General features: G+C 43.5%; 1 protein-coding gene across 2 annotated transcripts in view; it reads left to right on the top strand.

Annotated features, from left to right (window-relative positions):
* CHN2 (chimerin 2) overlaps window positions 1-19,433 on the top strand; it is a 315,435-nt gene that overhangs the window by 188,362 nt on the left and 107,640 nt on the right. For both annotated transcript variants that reach the window (XM_005549902.4, XM_045387632.3), the window contains 3 exons: window positions 4,846-4,877; window positions 9,155-9,268; window positions 11,650-11,935. In XM_005549902.4, the coding sequence (XP_005549959.1) occupies window positions 4,846-4,877; window positions 9,155-9,268; window positions 11,650-11,935 (432 nt within the window). The remainder of the gene's footprint in view (window positions 1-4,845; window positions 4,878-9,154; window positions 9,269-11,649; window positions 11,936-19,433) is intronic.

The following is a 19,433-nucleotide window of genomic DNA, read 5'->3' as shown; positions in this document are numbered from 1 at the left end:
GTGATAGCTCATAGCAAGTGACTGGCTGTCTGCGCCTGGCACTGTTGCAAGCATATTACACATATTTATTCATTTAGCTCTTACAACAACCCCATGAGGTAGGTACTTTTATTATCATTTTCATTTTAAAGATTAAGAAAACTGAGGAGTATAGAAATAGATAACTTCCTTAAATTCCCACAGATCTGGCCTCAAACCTAGGCAGTTTGGGTCCAGAGCCTGCCTTCTTAACCCACATATGATCTGCCTCATTTGAAAGAGAATTCAGGATCTTAAAATAAGACCACGTAAAAATGATGGGCATATTAGAGGGCATACACTTACGGAACTGCAAGTCATTTGGTTTGATGAGTGCAGAGGATGAACATAGGGTGATGAGGCCGTTGGGCTGAAAACATAACGTTCACATAGCCTCACATATATGGGAGCACAGTGTGTGGACTGTGGATAGTAGGGATAGGACTAGACAGGATGGAACCCATCTCCAGTAGTCACAGTGCTAACAGTTTAATTATACTTGAGATGTAACTATAAAGTCTTAACATAGATGTTATTTTAACACATCTGTTTCATGGGCATGGTCTCTTCCCATCAGTCATCTTGGGAAGCTCTGCTTTGATTTCTGCCAAGTTCCCATTGCTCAGAGCGGGTTGGGAATGTCTCTTCTAAAATTCCTTCAGAGCAAGTCACAGTGAAAATCCTATTATCTTATGATCATGCCTCGTTTTTGTCTCAAATGTTTTTCCTAGTTTGGTCACTCACCCCATTTACTTACTGGTCTTGGCTCCAAATAATGTATGTCTGTTTGCTGAAATAACATGCGCTTTCAAATCCATTCTCAAAAAAACAAACTTATGTATATTTCTACATATAGTGATTCTGACTTTAGTATGTGCTTTAAAATCATCTAGGGGGCTTGATTAAATTACATGTCATGTCCCTACTCTTAGTAATTTTGGCTTAGCTGGTCCGAGATGGGGATGCTGTCTGCAGTCTTCAACAAGCATCTTGAAGTTTCTGTTTTGAATGACCAGCCCACACTTCAAGAAGTGTACATTTAAGGATATTCACAAGAAAGGGTGGTATATATTAAGGTAGTTCCAAAAGAGAAATTCCAAAAATGTTCTGGTCAACAGGGATATAAGTGGCATGTATTGTGCCTACCTTGGGGGCTATTCTCTTGTAGATGATGCTTATTTAGGATAAAATGTTCAGTTTTATTTTTGAAAAGAATCAGCCACCATTCTGCATGGTTGCACCATAAACACTTAAACCCTCTGTGCCTTGGGAAGGACCCATTTCATGTGTTTTCTCAATGACGTCCTACTTGATGCTCTGCCTCTGTAAAGAGAGGTGTTCCTTTTTGAGCCAGCTGGATCATCTCAGGATTAGAGGATCTAGTAATCCATCTAACATGACCACGTATTTTCTTTCGCTTAAAAAGAATGAGCTGCCTTCATTTCTTGGACTCAGAGCACTAAATCCCAAGAGCGGACATGGCAGATCTGACAGCTGTCAGTCATATTCACAAAGGCCAGGTTCACCAGGTGATGGATTGACCAGCTGCAGCTGCTGTCCTAGGATAGTCACTATAGCAGGGAAGCTCCAGAACCAACCTTCACTCATGTCAGGATATATTGCATTTTCCATTCCTTTCTGAATCCATGTGACCACCTAAATTTTTTGATTAAGTTACCTGATTTGAACAAACATAGTTTTCAATGAGAATGCAAGAACTTCTAAGTTGCCTTACTTTTTATTTATCAACTATCTTATTGCGTTCACACATATTGAAGAGAATCTCATACAATTGGAAACAGAAATTGAGAGCTACAGTTTATTTTATTAAATTCAGTTTCACAGGTGGGTCCTGGTTTCTACTGATGGCTGACACGGAGCCTTGCCAGGGAGTGAGTCAGGCTTCTCTAAGGCACTGCTGGGGGCACAACACAGAGGTTCCTAGTCTCTTGGCAGAGCTTTGTCTCTGGAAACCCTAGCCCCCAGCCACCTGTTCTGTCTGGATCTGAGGATCCAGTATTATCCACCTTGAAGAAATGTGGACATTGTATGATTTGTATAGCATCATTTAACTTAAACATTAAGCTCTGGACTGGTTTAAAGCTTAGTGAAGTATAGAAATAGAGACTGTGTTTAGACTCCTGTGAGTAAAAAGTTTATAAAAAGAAGAGGATTTTGTTTTTTTGATCCCAGCCTCTCTTTCTCTTTGACATTAACAGGGACACATATATTTTCTTTAAGAGTTTCAGGGACAAAAAAGGAAGGAGAGATTGGATTGCTGTCAAAACGGCCCCCAACCAGTAGAAGCAGTGATCAGATGGCCAACCACATCCTCTATCTTTACTCTTTCTTACGTCTGTCTTTCCTGTCCCCTACATAGGGTTGCTAGATTTAGGAAAGAAAGAAAGAAAGAGATAGTGGGGAGAGAAGGAGAGAGGGAGGGAGGGAGGGAGGAAAGGGGAGGGAAAGTGAGTGGGGAGGGGAGGGGAGGGGAAGGGAAGAGTGGGGAAGGGAGGGAAGAAGGGAGGAAGGGAGAAGAGGAGAGGAAGGGAGAGAGGGAAGGAGGGACCAGGATGCCTAGTTAAATTTAAATTTCAGATATGCAAGGAATCATATATTAGTATGTATCTCATGCAATATTTGGGACCTATTCCATGGCCCTCTTCCATGCCTGTCCCACACAATTCAGGGCTCTTCTTTTATTTTCTAGTGGTTTTCATTTTCAGAAGATTTGTCTCTCAGTTGGATCAAACTCTCTTTCAGGCAGAATCTTATTTGGCATCTTTCAAGGCACCGTAAATATCAGCTTCCCTCTTTGGGGGTCTATGTTAGATTTCTCCTTAAGCATTTCCCTCTGCTGCAAGTGCAGAGCACCCCTGAGTACCTCATGCCTTTCCTCTCTACACCTGCAAGGTCATTATTTCATGTACAATGGCTGGCCTGAGCATAGAGCCCAGAACATAGGGGTGCTATATATTTTTATGATTGGTTGATGAACTGAAAGCAATTTGTTGTCTTGTTAAGAATCAATTAAATTCAGCATTTATTAACTGTTTACCTGCATGCCAAGAGTTAGTAGTATTACCATGTGGCTCATCTGGGAAGTTAGTAACTCTTTCTCTTTTAGGGAAATAAGATACAGGAAGGGAATAGGGTTGAGAGCTATACCCAGATTTTGCAGACTTGTGCTATGGTTCAGCCAAAAAGATGGAAATTTAAAAATTGTCCTCATATATGGAGAATCACTTCAAATTTTGGAATATCACCTCTCAAAGAATAGAGATTTTGCCATTATGTATCATTGACTTTCATTGACTTTTCTAGTCCTAAATTTCTTCTCTGTCATGTTGGTTTACAGTCATATATCTATAATATTATAAAACTAAAAAAGAACTTTGAAAGCCAAAAGAATGATATAAATGACAACATATTCAATTCTCATTAAAAAGCTTACCAGCCTGTAGAATAATGGCACACATAATTTATAGAAAGGATATCAGATAACCAGGTGCCTTTTTACACCTGGATATATTGCTTCTATTAACGATATTATTTAAATCTTCCTTCACAAATGACACCTAGCAGGCTTTGAACCTTGAGGATTAAGTTATGAATGTCCTGCTTGGTTGAGTAATTTTCAGGTGTAAAATGCACAGAAGAGTGAACACATATTTAGAAATGTCTTGATGGTAAGTTTTGTACCAGCGAGGCTTATCCTAGGCAGCATTGTGAGTGTGGTCCCCAAAGCCCCAGTCCGCCTTTCTGAGCCTTTTCCCCAAGCTCCTAGTGTCCTGCTACCTATTCAGATTTGCATCCTTTGGAGGATGGAGCTAGGCCAGGAAACTGCCCCGTATCATGAAATCCTGCTACTGTGCCTGTCCCTGAGCCCTGCTGTGAAAACTGTTCATTTGACTATAGGAAGAAATGACTGTGAATAAAACAGCTGCCAAGCTCATATCCTACAACAGTGAATAAACATAAACTTGCTGTCATACATATAACCATTCATAAAAACCCATAACTTAATGTGGCTCTCCTATGTTTTGGGTGTCCCTGGCGTTAGGGGAGAAGAACAAAGGCTGAGCATGAGAAATCATGTCACTTTCTCACCAACTCCAACATCATAAACATGCGAACACAAAGCTCTTATGAAAGCAGATGATCATGTATGTGAGAAAAATCGAATGTGATAACCTCAAGGCTAAAGCTGTGATTGAAAGATCTTTCTGGAATGTTTGTGTTTTAGTCAAGTCATAAATCTTGTCCTATGTAGCCTGCACCTCTGGTGTCAAATGAATTTCAGCTCATTAGCCACATGTTGAAAAAATAAGAATGTTAGAATGTTGACTTTATTTGGAACGTGATTGAGTTAAGTCTGCTTTATTTTTTAATCCAGGTAGACTCCTTGTTTTAATTATAAATACATAATAAAAACAATTAGTCACAGAGTGAAATAAATGCTTATGTTTTATTCATGACAGAAGTAGTTGTTTTATCATTCAGGATGAAGCCTTATAATACCCTTACAAATTCCTTAATATTAAAATAAGCATCGCTTTGTTTTTGTTGAAAATTCTCTTATTGGATGATTGGGTTTGGGTGGGAAGTGAGCCTAATGATTGCAGAAATGTGGTGATTCTAGATCATTCCTACCTGATACTGGAATGTGCTGATTATAACTCCATAGCTTCATGGATCTCTGATTTGGAGGATATCATCTGTAATAAAATTACTACCAGGACACTAGTTCTGTTTATTTGAGTAGCATTTTTATCTCGCTGATTTGAATTCAAATGCATTATTAATTTTGTTTTCTTTTTACTATAGGTGGAAAACAGACCAAAATATTATGGAAGAGAGTATGTATTATACTATTCTTTGTTTTAATAATTTAATAAGTAGTCATTTCATGTGTCATTTAAATATTACAAATTTTCTAATATATGGTCATCATATGTCTATTATGCAAGAGTTTAATGATAAGAATAAATGCAATCAGACTCCTTTGAATTAATATTTTTTATAGCACTCAAGTGCTTAGTTTCCATTAATGTGGGAGGGAGAGCATCTTGCGCTACTTTTCGCTCCACAAAAGAGCTACTGAGTGCCTGGCAAGTACTTGAAACGTAACGCAGCATTTTTCATAATGGAGGCTGTCTGTCAGTGTTTCATTTCACTTTCTACCTCAACACAATAGAAACGTTTGGGGTGTCCAAGATGGTACGTTGTATCTGAGTTCCTGACTTTTGTGTACCTCCGTGCAGTGGTCAGGATAGGTATCCCACTTCCCTGCATTCTCATAAAACCCAAATGATTTCTCTTGGCTTGGCTGTATTAGCCAAATTGCCTTAATACTCTCCTTTCCATTTTTCTCTTAATTTCAACTCTTGTTTTGTTTCATTTTTTTCCAAAACCTACTGCCCAGCAAATACACATGACCATAAAAATAATTCACAGTCTAAGCCTATGTTGTGTACAACACATCACAGAGGGCAGGCAGAATAGGCCAGGGGAGAGGAGATGCATCAATCACTTTTCTTCCCAAGTCCAACCTGAAGGCATTGTGAGGCAACGTCTCTTTAGAGTCTGCCTTCCAAGCTCTCACAGCCAATCCTAAACCTTTGTCTTGTTCCCTTACCCGTCAGAGCCTCATCTTCATGATTAATGACCCTCTTAGTGGTCCCAGCCCAGTGCACCTTCCTAATTGCCACAGCTGCATTTCAGAACCTTCCTTGCAGCGCCCTGGGAATTTGACCGGCACCTCTGGAATGCCTGCCTGGGGGCACTGGCCTCCGCTCCTCTCCACCCCATGTCCCTACTATCTGATCTATGTTGTAGTATGGCTTTTTTCCCTCAGTATGCTTATTTGTTTTTTTCTTTAAGATAGCACAATTGATTTTTAAAAAATAGAAGAAAATGAAAACCTACCATCTACACTTTTGCATGTGAATTCTAAAAGGAGCTGTTTATTATGCATTTTCTTTTTTGCAGAAAAGTTTTCTTGAATGACTTTTTAGTTCTCATCTTCTTACCCCCAATTCATGTAAAACATATGAGTGTCTTGAGACTAAGGAAGTATTTTCCTAACTACCAAAAGGAACATCTTTTATTAGATGGTAATTAGCCTAAAACCTTCAGATGCCGTGTTTCCGTTTATTTTTTTTTTTTTAAATGAATGGTGTTTTTTTCTTCCACTTAAAAAGTAATACATGCTTCATTCAGGAAATGCACATACACATTTATTCCTAGAAGGAATCACAAGAAATTATTGACAATGGATACCTTTAGGGAGAGAGGACTTTTGCATTTTTAGTTCTTTTGTACCTTCAACTTTTGAAATTAGAATTTTCTGCTGTGCACAGGTGTTACTTTTGTTTTAAAAATAAATTATGGCTGCGCACAGTGGCTCACACCTGTAGTCCTGGCACTTTAGGAGGCCAAGGAAGGCAGATCACTTGTGCTCAGGAGATTAAGACCAGCCTGGGCAACATGGAAAGACCTCATCTCTACAAGAAATACAAATATTACCCGGGTATGGTGGCACATGCCTGTAGTCCCAGCTGCACTCAGGACCACAGGAGGGAGGTGGGAGGATCACTTGAGCCCAGGAGGTCAATTGAACCATTGCACTCTGGCTTGGGCGACAGAGTGAGACCTTGTATCAAAAAAAAATTAATACATTAATACCAATTAACTTGGAAAAATTAGAAAATAAAGGAAAATACAAGATGGAAAATACCCATAGTTCCACCATGAAAGAGAATCATTGCTAACCTTTTCCCTTCATTTCTTTCTGGTCTTCGTGCATGCTTGCTTTTTTCTTACCAAGTTACAAGCATACTAATGTATTAGATATTATGGGTTGGAGATATTTGGACTTTCAGAAACCGTGCATAAAGGGGATGACAAGCCACAGACTGGGTCTTCAGGTGCACAGAATTGTCATTTTCTTCTTTTGAATGATTGAATTTAATTTAGTTCTTGACAGCTTTTGATGCTTTCGATCACTTAAACTTGCCAATTCAAGTAAATTAAAACTTAAGTTCTAGTGTTCAATAGCACAGCAAGGTGACTATAGTTAAAACAATTTATTGTATACTCCAAAATGGCTAAGAGAGGCTTTCAAATGTTCCCAACATAAAGAAACAATAAATGCTTGAGGTGATGGGCATCCTGATTACCCTGATTTGATCATTACACACTGCACTTATATATCAAAATATCACACATTCCCCATAAATATGTACAATAATCATGTATCAATTAAAAATAAAAATAGAAAAAGTATGCATACTCAAAATCAAGCATTAAAAAAAAAGAAACATAAAACTTAGCTGCTTTTGGCTGGGCACAGTGGCTCATGCCTGTATTCCCAGCACAAGGATTGCCTGAGTTCAGGAGTTCGAGACCACCCTGGGCAACATGGTGAGACCCCGTCTCTACTGAAATACAAAAAATTAGCCAGCATGGTGGCACATGCCTGTAGTCCCAGCTACTGGAGAGGCTGAGGCACAAACATCGCTTGGGCCTAGAGGCAGAGGTTGCAGTGACCTGAGATCACGCCACTCCACTGCACTCCAGCTTGGGCTACAGAGTGAGAGTCAGTCTCTTAAAAAAAAATTCTAGCTGCTTTTAGGTTTAGAGACTCCCCCTTTTCCTGTCCCTTCTGCTGCAGTGACCTGGGGCAGGTCCCTCTGTGTGCCCTGTCCTGCTATTGTTACTCTGGCCCACAGGTTGTATCTTCAACATCCCAGCTTTTGTCTTTTCTACTTATGTGTGGGAATATTGGCAATGCTGTCTGCTCCTCCCACTCTTCCGCTGCACGTCCCCTCCGCCCGCACACCCACCCCCACATTCACTGCCAACCCATCCACCAACCCATCGCAAGGCTGCCCCCAGGGCTCTTCGCCCAGGCCGTCTACCCTCTCCATCCTGGCTCAGGCTGCACAAGAGGCTCCTCCGCAAGGTTCCTAGGTCCAGTGGCCTTACTGTCAAAGCCCCAACACCTCTGCTCCAGGCCCCAATAAACTGGCCTCCCAGTTCCAAACCATACCTGCTATGCAGGGCCAGTTAAACCCCCTGAGACTGGGCTCTGCCTCAGTCCCTCCCACCAGAACTGGGGATGCACAGAACGTTCATCCTCACTCCGAAGAGCATTGCTCCAAGACCTCCAGGCATCAGCTCTTGAGATTTAAAATCAAACTTTGGGAAGCCAGAAAGCCTGTTTTTTCCAGGCCGTCACTGCCGTATACCTTTTAAGAAGCGATTTTGAAGCACAAAGCCACAGGCTGCTTCTGATCTCACTTTCCTTGGACAGAAGCTTCAGCTTGGAAGGTCTACTTTTTAAGGATAAAGGGAGTTAGGAAATAAATATTGTGATAGGCACTTTTAAAAATGTTACCCTTCTCCATTTGTACCCTAACTTAATCTCTGCATTCCTGAGGAAGATACAAAACAAAACTTGTTTAGCTGACTTCCCTTCCCCCTCTTCAAGAAAGTAAAGGAGTTTTTCTCCATCCAGAAAATTTATTCCCTGATTTATTCTCCAAAGTTCTCCAAGGTTGGGTAATCCTAGAAAGAGGTGTTACTCCTCTCCCAGAAGCTTGGAGTCCCTTGGCACTGCCTCACTCCCCAACCCAGCTGGAAGAATGTTGATTATCGCTACTGTTTTCCAGAAAATGAGCCTCTAAAATTACCACCACCCTGAACTGAAGCAAGCCGGTTGCTAATCAATAAATGTCCACTTGCAATTAGGATAACACATAGTTCCCTGAGCTGAGAGCTAAATTGGTAATTGCTCTTCTGTTATTTCCCATGGTTAAAAAAAAGGCCAGGGGGGTGGTTGAGTAACCTGGCTTTTTGTTTCAACTTTCATTTTCAACTTGAGAGCAAAGACAATAGCAGAAAGCCAGGTGGACTGGGCATTCTTCCTTTTGTTTGCCTGCTTGAATACTTGTGTTTGGAGCGTGTGAGGGGTGGTTCCAGGTCACTTAAATGTGCAGCAGTCACTCCCCTCTTCACTCAGTTGGGGGGCTGTCGATTCTGGCTGCCCCCGCCATCCTTCTAAGGCTAGTTCTTTGTGGTCGTTATTTCTGTATGTGGTCTGTTCAGAGCAATGATGGTCTTGCACCTTCAGGTTTCATGGGATCATCTCTCGGGAGCAGGCGGATGAGCTGCTCGGAGGTGTGGAGGGTGCCTACATCCTTAGAGAAAGCCAGCGGCAACCAGGATGCTACACGCTGGCTCTCAGGTGAGGCGCATTTCACTCCTTGTTTTCATTGCTGTACAAGTGGCTTCACTGATGTTTGCCCATTTTTAAGAATTGCAGTAGAATATACATAACACAAAATTCATCGTTTTTCCCATGTTTATTTTATGAGGGGGGGATCCCACTCTCTCACCCACATTGGAGTGCAGTGGTACAATCACTGCTCACTGCAGCCTCTGCCTCCCAGGATCAAGTGCCTCCCACCTTAGCCTCCTGAGTAGCTGGGACCACAGGCACACACCACCATGACTGGCTAATTTTTTTTATTTTTTCTTTTTTTTATTTTTATTTTTTATTTTTGTAGAGAAGGGGGTCTCACCATGTTGCCTGGGCTGGTCTTGAACTCCTGGGCTCAAGCCATCTGCCTGTCTCAGCCTCCCAAAGTCCTGGGATTACAGTCATGAGCCACTGCATCTGGTCTCCTTTTTCCTTTTTTTTTTTTTTTTTTTTTGAGACAGAGTCTTGCCCTGTCACCCAAGCTGGAGTGCAGTGGCGCGGTCTTGGTTCACTGCAAGCTCCGCCTCCTGGGTTCACACCATTCTCCTGCCTCAGCCTCCCGAGTAGCTGGGACTACATGTGCCTACCACTACGCCTGGCTAATTTTTTATATTTTTAGTAGAGACGGGGTTTCATCGTGTTAGCCAGGATGGTCTCGAGCTCCTGACCTTGTGATCCACCCGCCTCGGTCTCCCAAAGTGCTGGGATTACAGGCATGAGCCACCGCGCCCGGCCTCCTTTTACCATTTTTAAGTAAAATTCAGTGGCATTAAGTACATTCTCAATGTTGTGCAAACATCTCCATATCCATTTCCAGAACTTTCTCATCATCCCAAACAGAAACCCGCTACCATAAACAATTACCCTCCCTACTCCTTACTTGGTATCTTCACTTGTTTCTGAAGTACCAGCAGTCTATCAGAGGTTGTATACATTTCCTCAGTCACAGATGCTATCAGTAGGTGTGGACACTGGGTCTCTGAGTATGGTCACACAGTAAACTGGAGAACCATCTGGAAAGCTAGTGTTTCTACAGCCACTTCTGCCTGCACCATCTAGCTGGCCGAGGCCACAGCATCTCTGCCTCAGCTCCCAGCAGCCCATGTTGAAGGAAGGGCTTCTTCACCTGGCCTTGCACGTGCAGACCTCAAAAGACCTGCATTTGCTCATGGGGTTCTCTCAGGGATCACCTTGTTGATCCCAGGAACCTGTCGTGAGGGCAGTCATGACCCTTCAGGCCAACGAGCCAGTAGAACAGGCTCTACTGAGCCTTTACCACAAAATCACAACTATTAAACATCACAGCACAGGAAAGACAGCACATTTATGGCACTTTTCAAACCTTGATCAAATATTTTCTGTCATTTGATCCTCGCCGCAGCCCTGTACGTTTTGGGGAAGGTATCCAATTTCAGAACTGAATTGTCTTTCAAAAGTTCGTTTGTGAACTCTTCGGAATTGGAAAACCCTCTCTCCATAGAGGGAATGGTGTCCGTGGGAGCCCTTCCCAGGCCCACAATGGTGTGTTCCATGCACCATCTCCCTATTATGGCTGTGCAGTGACACTTTCCAAGTTGCAATATGTCTACAACGTATCTTAAATAATGTAATTATGAGGATGAACTTAAAAAGCTATTATATCAGGCGCTGTAGGTGTGCCTATCTTCCCAGCGCTTCAGTAGCAGAAGCTGGCAGTTCTAGTGGGAAGTCAAGCAGGGGCTGTAGATGGAAGGCCAGGGCTCAGAGAGGAGGGAACCTATAGATTAGATTGTGGGGATGCTGGCAATGGCTCCAGCAGGGAGTTTAGCACACCTTATTGCTTCCCTTCTGTTGCACCAACTAGGGTGGAAGGCATGGGGTGCTCTGCTGGAGGTGGCAAAGATGCGATAATAAAGGGGCATCAGGACGAGGGGCAGGGCATCCCTTGCAGAGTAATTGCCAGGTATAGAGGAGAGCTGGTTCCCATTAAGTAAGTTTATAAGTAACGTAGTTGTAAATCAGGCATTACCCTCTGACTTTTACAAATGAGAAGGATACTGACAATGACCTTAGTGATTTCTAGGATCAAATGACTCCATGTGACGGCCTGGGGTTAAGCCCCACCTCTGCCTTGTTCCAGGCATCTAAACTCAAGCAGGAACCGCCATCTCTTCAAGTGTCAGTTGCCTTTGCGGTAAAACAGGCATAACCGTTATACCATCTCAAAGGGTCTCTATGATCATTAGGGGGAAAAAATAATCACATCAAATGCTTAGCCCTATGCCTGGGCTACACTAAGTATTCAAAAAACGTTAGCTGCTGTTATTATCATTCCACACTGTGCTTATTTCTAACGTGGTTGTAATCCCTCATTCTGTCATGGGCAGGTTTGGAAACCAGACCTTAAACTACAGGCTCTTCCACGACGGGAAACACTTTGTGGGCGAGAAGAGGTTTGAGTCGATTCACGATCTGGTGACAGATGGCTTGATAACACTGTACATAGAAACAAAAGCTGCCGAGTACATTTCAAAAATGACAACTAACCCCATCTACGAACACATTGGATATGCCACCCTACTCAGAGAAAAAGTATCCAGAAAGCTGAGCAAGTCTAAAAACGAACCAAGAAAAACAAACGTCACACACGAAGAACACACGGCGGTGGACAAGGTGAGCTATGTGTGATGGAAACAGTCCTTCTCATTTTAGTCCATGCCGAGTCAACAGGCGTGTTAACTATAGGTGCGATTTGCTGGAATGTTGGAGGAGAGCCACCCTCACCCAAAGAAGTCTAGAATGTTAGTGCCAAAGGGACCTTAGAAATCTAGTTCAGGCTGGGCGCGGCGGCTCACGCCTGTAATCCCAGCACTTTGGGAGGCCGAGACGGGCAGATCACGAGGTCAGGAGATCGAGACCATCCTGGCTAACACGGTGAAACCCCATCTCTACTAAAAATACAAAAAATTAGCCGGGCGTGGTGGCGGGTGCCTGTAGTCCCAGCTACTCGGGAGGCTGAGGCAGGAGAATGATGTGAACTCGGGAGGCAGAGCTTGCAGTGAACAAGATCGCGCCACTGCACTCCAACCTGGGTGTCAGAGCGAGACTCCGTCTCAAAAATAAATAAATAAATAAAAAATCTTCTAGCCCAGGCCCCTCATTTTACAGGTGAAGCCCAGAAATGTTTGATGATTTGTTCAAATTCATACAGTCAGACCTAGGACTTCTACCAAGTCATTTGTGGGTTTATTTGGAGTTTGAAAGAAAAAAAACCCAAAAACCTCCATTAGCGTGTTATGATGAAACACGGTTTCAGTTGCCATTTGAGGTGTCACTGGCTCCATCTGTAGTTCCACCCAGCCTGCCAAATATGTGATATTTGTATTTGCTTCTCTTAGGACTGGGTGACTGCCCATGATCCACAGGTCAGGTCTCTTGAAGGTGGTCTTACTTAGATAACAGGTTTCACTGACAGATATGGGAGCATTTCACTGACAGATATGGGAACGTGGCTATCTCTAGGAAGCTTAGAAAGACAGGCTGTCCTTTGCCCCAGACAAAGTTATTATGCCTCACCAAGGATTTAAAAAACTCCTAAGTGGGCACATATGCAGGCGGGGGTGGATTGTGGCAGGAGGTGGCCGGGGAGATCTGATTTTCCTCTCCAGTAAGTTACTGTGTGTTTGAAAGGCACCACCAGAGTTTGCTAGCAGATTTTTTGGGATGTGCCCCTTGAGGGACCATCTGCTTTGCCTGGTCCTATCCGTTTCCTACTGAAGGAAAGTGATAGCCAGCCACGCCAGTCAGCCCCTGCAGAGTCGGTGCTGAGCCCGGCTTCTCAGGCACACTAGGGCTGGGACACATAGAAATAAGCCGATAGGAGGTACAGCCCTGCCACACTGCTCCTTCCAGTGGTCGCTAATCCTAGTTAAACCGGAACGGGCCTCCTGTCGTCCAGTGTCAATGGGAAGCAAAGGAGCCTCGAGCTGACGGACTTGGGACTGGCATTGGCAGAGGGGCTTCATCAGAAAGCCCTGAGAGGGAGGAGGGCGGGGTGGCACCGTGGTCCCGCTGGCGCAGACAGGGATGATCTCAGTTGATTTGCTGATTGAGCTTCAGATCCTAGGAGAACCTTCCACAGAATCACATCAGTGCAGCAGCTGGGCCAGTGAAAATATAATTTGCCATTTTCTTTTTATAACCCAGTGTCTCCAAAGCACCTGTTTATTATTTTCCAAATAATTGCTTTGGGAAATTGTGGGGTTTCTGATTGTTTACATGTTAACAAAAGAGAGAGAGGACTTGAGTCCCAACTTTCAGTTTGTTCCGGTCCAGACAAAAGCCATTCCTTAGTCTGTTTGCAAAATCTCTTCCAAAGTAATTTAGAATAGAAGATATGAAAGCCGACCTTCCCAGCTGTGACAAATCAGAAGATGAATTGTAAAATAAAACTCTGAAGCAGTGTTTATATTTCTGAATCAGAGAGCAAAGCCACGAAAAAGGCGATCTGTTACAAACTGCAGGATGCACACTCGAACATCTCAAGGAAAAGGAGAGCAGGAGGAGTGTCTCTTCTGTGTTAGGGCTGAGTTGAGATCCTGGATATTGAAAGTGATATTTCTAGATTCTTGTCCTCCCCCGAGAGGGAAGTTTGGTCAACAGAAACTGATATGAAAATCTGGACAATATTCCTATCAGGAAACTTGTAACTCAAAATATGCCCTCTTGTGCAGATATTTTTGTATTTATGTGTCAAAAATAAATGGTGGAGGAAATTAGTAATCCAATTAATAATCACTTTGAATGAGGCACCCAGTAGACATTTACCTTCCTGGGAAATGGTAAATCAAGAAGATATTGCAGGAAGACACCCACACTCCCTGAGCAGTTTGATGGACAGGTGTCAGTGGTGTGGATTTTCTTGGACACTAATGATGTGATGTTTGGTTGTCCCAGGGGACACTGTGGACACTGGGCCTGGTCACTTGCTGGGAGCTACTCATTTTGTTAGTAGGTTTGTTAAGTTAGTTGGTACAAATCCATCTGTTTCTCTCTGCCCTGTGTTGACAAGTGGAATTATTAAAAGTCTCAGCCTTGCCAGAGATTCTGTTTCCCTTAAGGGCAGGTCAGTGGCCCGTTGCCATGGAGTCAGTGACTAGAAAAGAGGGACCAGAAACTTGAATGGCTTCACTGAGAAGAGTGGGTGGGGGGAGAGTACCTGTTTGCTGTGGTAAGGACACGTCTTGAAGGTTTTAATGAGTGAAACGAGCAGGTTTCCTAATATTTCTCAATTCCAGACACACCAGCATTTCAGTTTCCAAAGAACTTAAATTTCGTTTTCTCGTTTGTTTTATTGATCATTTCCAAATGAATCCAGAGAGATGATGTTACCTGTGTATCCAAGAATACTAACACAGTGTTAGTTGGCAAAAAGAGATTACCTACTCCATCAAATTTGAATGGCTTCCAGATTTCTCTCCAATCACGATTGTTAGCAGTAAACTGGATTTTAATAACTGTAGATGAGATGGAGAGGAAGGGAGGAAGCCAGAAAAAAAAGTTGTGATGGTTAGCCAATAGTGATCCATCTCCCCACTGATTCTTTATTTGGCTGGATTTAAAAACATTATGATATATGTGGGCCACCATTCGGTGCATTTAATTAAAATGGTCACGTCCAGTGTCATTTCTTCTATGAAACGCATTTCAGAACTTATTCCATAGACGGATTATCTACTGACCTTCACATACAGCACTGTAAGCAACAAAGGAATAACAGGAGATTTAACATGAGCTCAGACATTTAGTGTTAAACACATTTCACGTATGTGAACTAATTTCCCGTTTTATCCCTCAGAACCACTTTGCCAGGTCCATAGGGCAGGAATCACCCTCCCTATTTTGTTGAAAGGCTCACAGTGGCAGGGTGAGGAATCAGACCCAGGCTTCCTGATTCCAGGCTCAAAGCTTCTTAAATCAACTGAGCAGATGTGCCTCGTTCTGTGCTTACTGCCCTTAGTGCTTTGAGCGAACACCCTTGGTTTTGGCCATCCTGAGGCAAGTGATGCTAAAAGTCACTCAATATTTACATGATCTGTTTCTGAAAACAGATCATGCAAACCGAAAACTGCTATTACGAGCTATAATAACTAGTATTTTCTTATAAAGTATACCCTACAAATCCAATACATATGACAACAGTGTTTTTGATAATACATTTTTATTCAATAAATATGGTTTGTCATATTAAATTGCATCTATGTTTTAGTGGGGAAAAAATCATCCATGCCCTCGATATAATAAAAGCACGTTAAGAATATGTTATACCAGTTTATTCATTTCACTATTTGTTATAGCAGCAAAAATTAGAAAATGACCTTAATGTCCATCAATTTGAGACTGCTTAAATGAATTATGGTACATCCGTGTTAAGGAATATCACATTACCCCAGGAAAAGAATGAGAACCCTCATATGGGCTGATATGGAACGGGCACCTGGAATTGTTATATGGAAAAGGGCCTGGCAGTGTGGTGTGTACAGTATAGTATTATTTGAGTAAACTAGTAGAAAAAAAATATTTTTATTGATTTTTATTTTAAAACTTTATTTTTTAAAGACAAGATCTCGCTTTATTGCCCAGGCTAGTCTCAAACTCGTGGGCTCAAGCGATCCTCCCATCTCAGCCTCCCAAGTAGCTGGGATTATAGGTATGAGCCACCGCATCCAGCCAAAAAAAGCTTTTGCGTATATTTTTTTCGTGCAAAGTCATAAATATCCCTTGAAGGATGCAAGAGCCAGTATCACTGGTTGCCTTTGAAGGAGGGAAGTCCTCTTGCTTTCTTAGGGCAGGCACCGAAGCCCTCTTTGGTTTCTACTTTCTTCCTGCCAAACCAAAGAGAGTTACGTTTTCTGGACTGAAGGCCTTCCAACCTTACCAGGCTGTCCTCCTTTACAGACGAACTGTTTCAGCAGAGAACCTCTCCCCTCTCCTCTCCCACTCACATTTTTGTTTGTTTGTTTGGTTGGTTTTTCCTTCTAAATTATTTTCTTCCTTTCCAGTTGCCCATCTTTATATCCAAGCCGGTCCTTTCATTGGTTATTTCACTGTTTCCACCATGTGATCTGCTGGCCTGTCCCGGTATCTTTGCCTAGGAATGATTCCCTACAATGTGCTGGAACAGAGGCCATGGCCAGGCCAAGGAGTGAATGTCCAGCCCTCGCTTACCAGCAGGTCTTCATACAAGGTTGAGCCTGTCCTGAGTGGTTCTCCCCAGTGCGATGCTCGCCTCTCACGGCTGGTGTCCCCGTGGTGACTCTGTGCGCATCCGAGTGTTATTGTTGTTGCTGTAATTCTGGAAAAGCTCTTATTTGCTTTTTCTACACGACAGAGTTCAAATTCCTCACAGGATATTTGCAGCCTGTCTAAGCCTGGGCCCGTTGGAGAAGCATAGCTTGAGACTGGGGTTTGGTACAGATGGGGAATTTGGAAAGGCATCCCAGGGGGAGGAGGAGAAGCCGGGCAGGTAAATAGAGGAGGAGAGAGGCTGGTATGTGCACGCTGTGGAGCTGGTCACCTTCTCAGGAGCCGGGTAGAACTCCTCCTAAGAGGCATTGAAGTGGGAGTGTTTAAGGCATCACCTCCTGTCCCCTCTTGGTTGAGGGGTGCCTGTGAGCTGTTACATTCTCCCCAGTTCCAGGCCAGGCATGCTGGAGAGCTAGGTGGGTGCCACGGGCATCCCTGGCAGCCTGTGGAGTCCAGTGCAGCTGTCCTTTTCTACTATTGAATAGAACCTGCCACACTCAGCCTCCCGTCTCCTCCCTGCTCTGGCGTGCTGCACACCACCTTTATGAGAGTTCAGCACCCTGTGTCCAACGTCATTGTTTTCATCAGTGGTTCTCAAAGCATGACCCTCAGGAACCAGCAGCATCAACATCACTTGAGAGGCTGGTTAGAAATGCACGTTCCCAGGAGCCACTGTGAGGGGGACTCTGGGGTGGCCCCCGCCAATGTGTGTTTTAAGCCTCAGGCAGTTCCGATTCCCACCTGCATTTAAAAATCTGTGGTTTCTATGTCTGTCTCTTTCCCCAGAGGTAGATCAGTGGAAGGCAGAGGCTACTTCTCAGCCTACTTCCTAATTCTAATGCCTCGCACCTCACTCGGTGAAACGAGCACTGATTGAATGAAAAATGGATGGGTAACTTTTAAAATGTGACACATTGCCCCAAGTTCACCCTAAGGATCAGTGTATCTCAAATTCACCAAGAGGGTGCCTCAGCATCTCCCGCACCTTCTCTCAGCACGTGCTCCTTCCTTTACTGGGCTAAGATCTGGCCACCAACTCTTGTAGCATCAGGAGCAGCGGGAGTCTGAAGGAGCAGGGGAATCGTGGAGACCATGTCGTGCAACCCTTCTGTTTTGCAGGACGGGAAACTGAGGCACCCGGCTCAATAGCATAGAAAGTATTTCAGTGACACCGAGGAGGCTTGGATAGAAAAGGATGCTTTTTAGCAGCTATCTTAGAGTTAAGCTTGTTGAGGCCTTTTGTTGGATGGGACCCACAACTGTGCCATTGTGGAGGGGGTCTTGGTCCTAGGGGGTGGAGAGGCTTGGTCACTTGATTCACGACAGTAGATTCAAACATGATGTTGCCCATTGTGCTTCACCAAGCAGAGGTGTGTATTCATTTGCCAGAGAAAGAGCCTGAATTGTTAATGCAGAAAGCGTTGTGGAGCTGGAAAAGATCGCTTGCGTTAAAGGGTCTAAAGAACCTATAGATTTTCTCTGCAGGAGGTTCTTTGGAAATAACATGTAACTGACACACCCAGTCTTTTCTCAAAAGTCAAGGGTAAATGAAGATGAGCATAACTTAGCTATTATAGTAGGTGACAGGTACCGTGATGATGCTGACCAGCCAACTTCCTGCCCTTCCACTCACAGTTATAAAATGGGGAGGGATAGGATGCAGTGAGAATGGATTTAACTTAGATTACATCTGCTCATGAAACTGGGTTTTATCAAGCATTGATTTAAGCCAGAATTCCCTAATGATTTGGGATTTATCACTCAGTCTGAGCAATTGCTGATTTGGTTGGCTTGGTGGTTCTCAAACTGGCTGAAGGTTGGACTCACTCTGGGAGCTTTTAAAAAAATACCCATGGCCAGGCTTGGTGGCTCATGCCTGTAATCCCAGCACTTTGGGTGGCCGAGGCCGGCGGATCACTTGAGGTCAGCAGTTCAAGACCAGCCTGGCCAACATGGTGAAACCCCATCTCTACTAAAAATACAAAAAAAAAATTAGCCAGGCACTGTGGCACATGCCTGAATCCCAGCTACTCTGCAGGCTGAGGCAGGAGAATCACCCAAACTTAGAAGGTGGAGGTTGTAGTGAGCCCAGATCACACTACTGCACTCCAGCCTGGACGACAGAGTGAGACTATATCTCAAAAAAATATATAACATTAAAAATATATATTAAAAATGCCCATGTTTGGCCCCACCTGGCTGTGGAATCAAAGTCTTCACTGGTGAAAGCACCTGTCTTTTTTTGGCTCCCCAGGTGATTGTCAGATGCAGGGCTTGAGAACCTGGGTTAGATGGAAGGGGAGACAACAGAGTAAAGGTGATCAGACATTTTGGAGCATTTTCTTTCAAGGACACCTGTCCCACTTCTTCCCTTGCCTCTTATATTCCTGAGGCTCTTTTATGTTGTAAATTAGACCCTAGCCTTCTTTCTCTACTTTTACACAACTCATGAAAAGTCCTCTGGGAAAACATTCTTCACACAGTTAACTCTGGTGGTTACGGTTACCTGTGCTGGTTCAGGGTTTGGCTTTGCTCCCTTTTCATGGCTCCTTTCCCGAGATTATTGCCTGAAATATAAATGATGGGAAACAATTAACTGAAGTAGGATTAAAGAATTTAATGAAGGGGCAAGGAAAAGTTAGCCTGTCTCTTAGGAGTCCGGTAGTGGTTTCTTTGGGTGGATATTAGAAAGAATCTCTTTTTTTTTTTTTTTTTTGAGACTGAGTCTGGCTCTGTCGCCCAGGCTGGAGTGCAGTGGCCGGATCTCAGCTCACTGCAAGCTCCGCCTCCCGGGTTTACGCCATTCTCCTGCCTCAGCCTCCCGAGTAGCTGGGACCACAGGCGCCCGCCACTTCGCCCGGCTAGT

The sequence above is a fragment of the Macaca fascicularis genome, chromosome 3 (genome assembly GCF_037993035.2).
Source record: "Macaca fascicularis isolate 582-1 chromosome 3, T2T-MFA8v1.1".
Lineage (NCBI taxonomy): Eukaryota > Metazoa > Chordata > Mammalia > Primates > Cercopithecidae > Macaca > Macaca fascicularis.
Note: the sequence above shows the minus strand (reverse complement) of the source record. Positions and strands in the feature narration are given on the sequence as shown.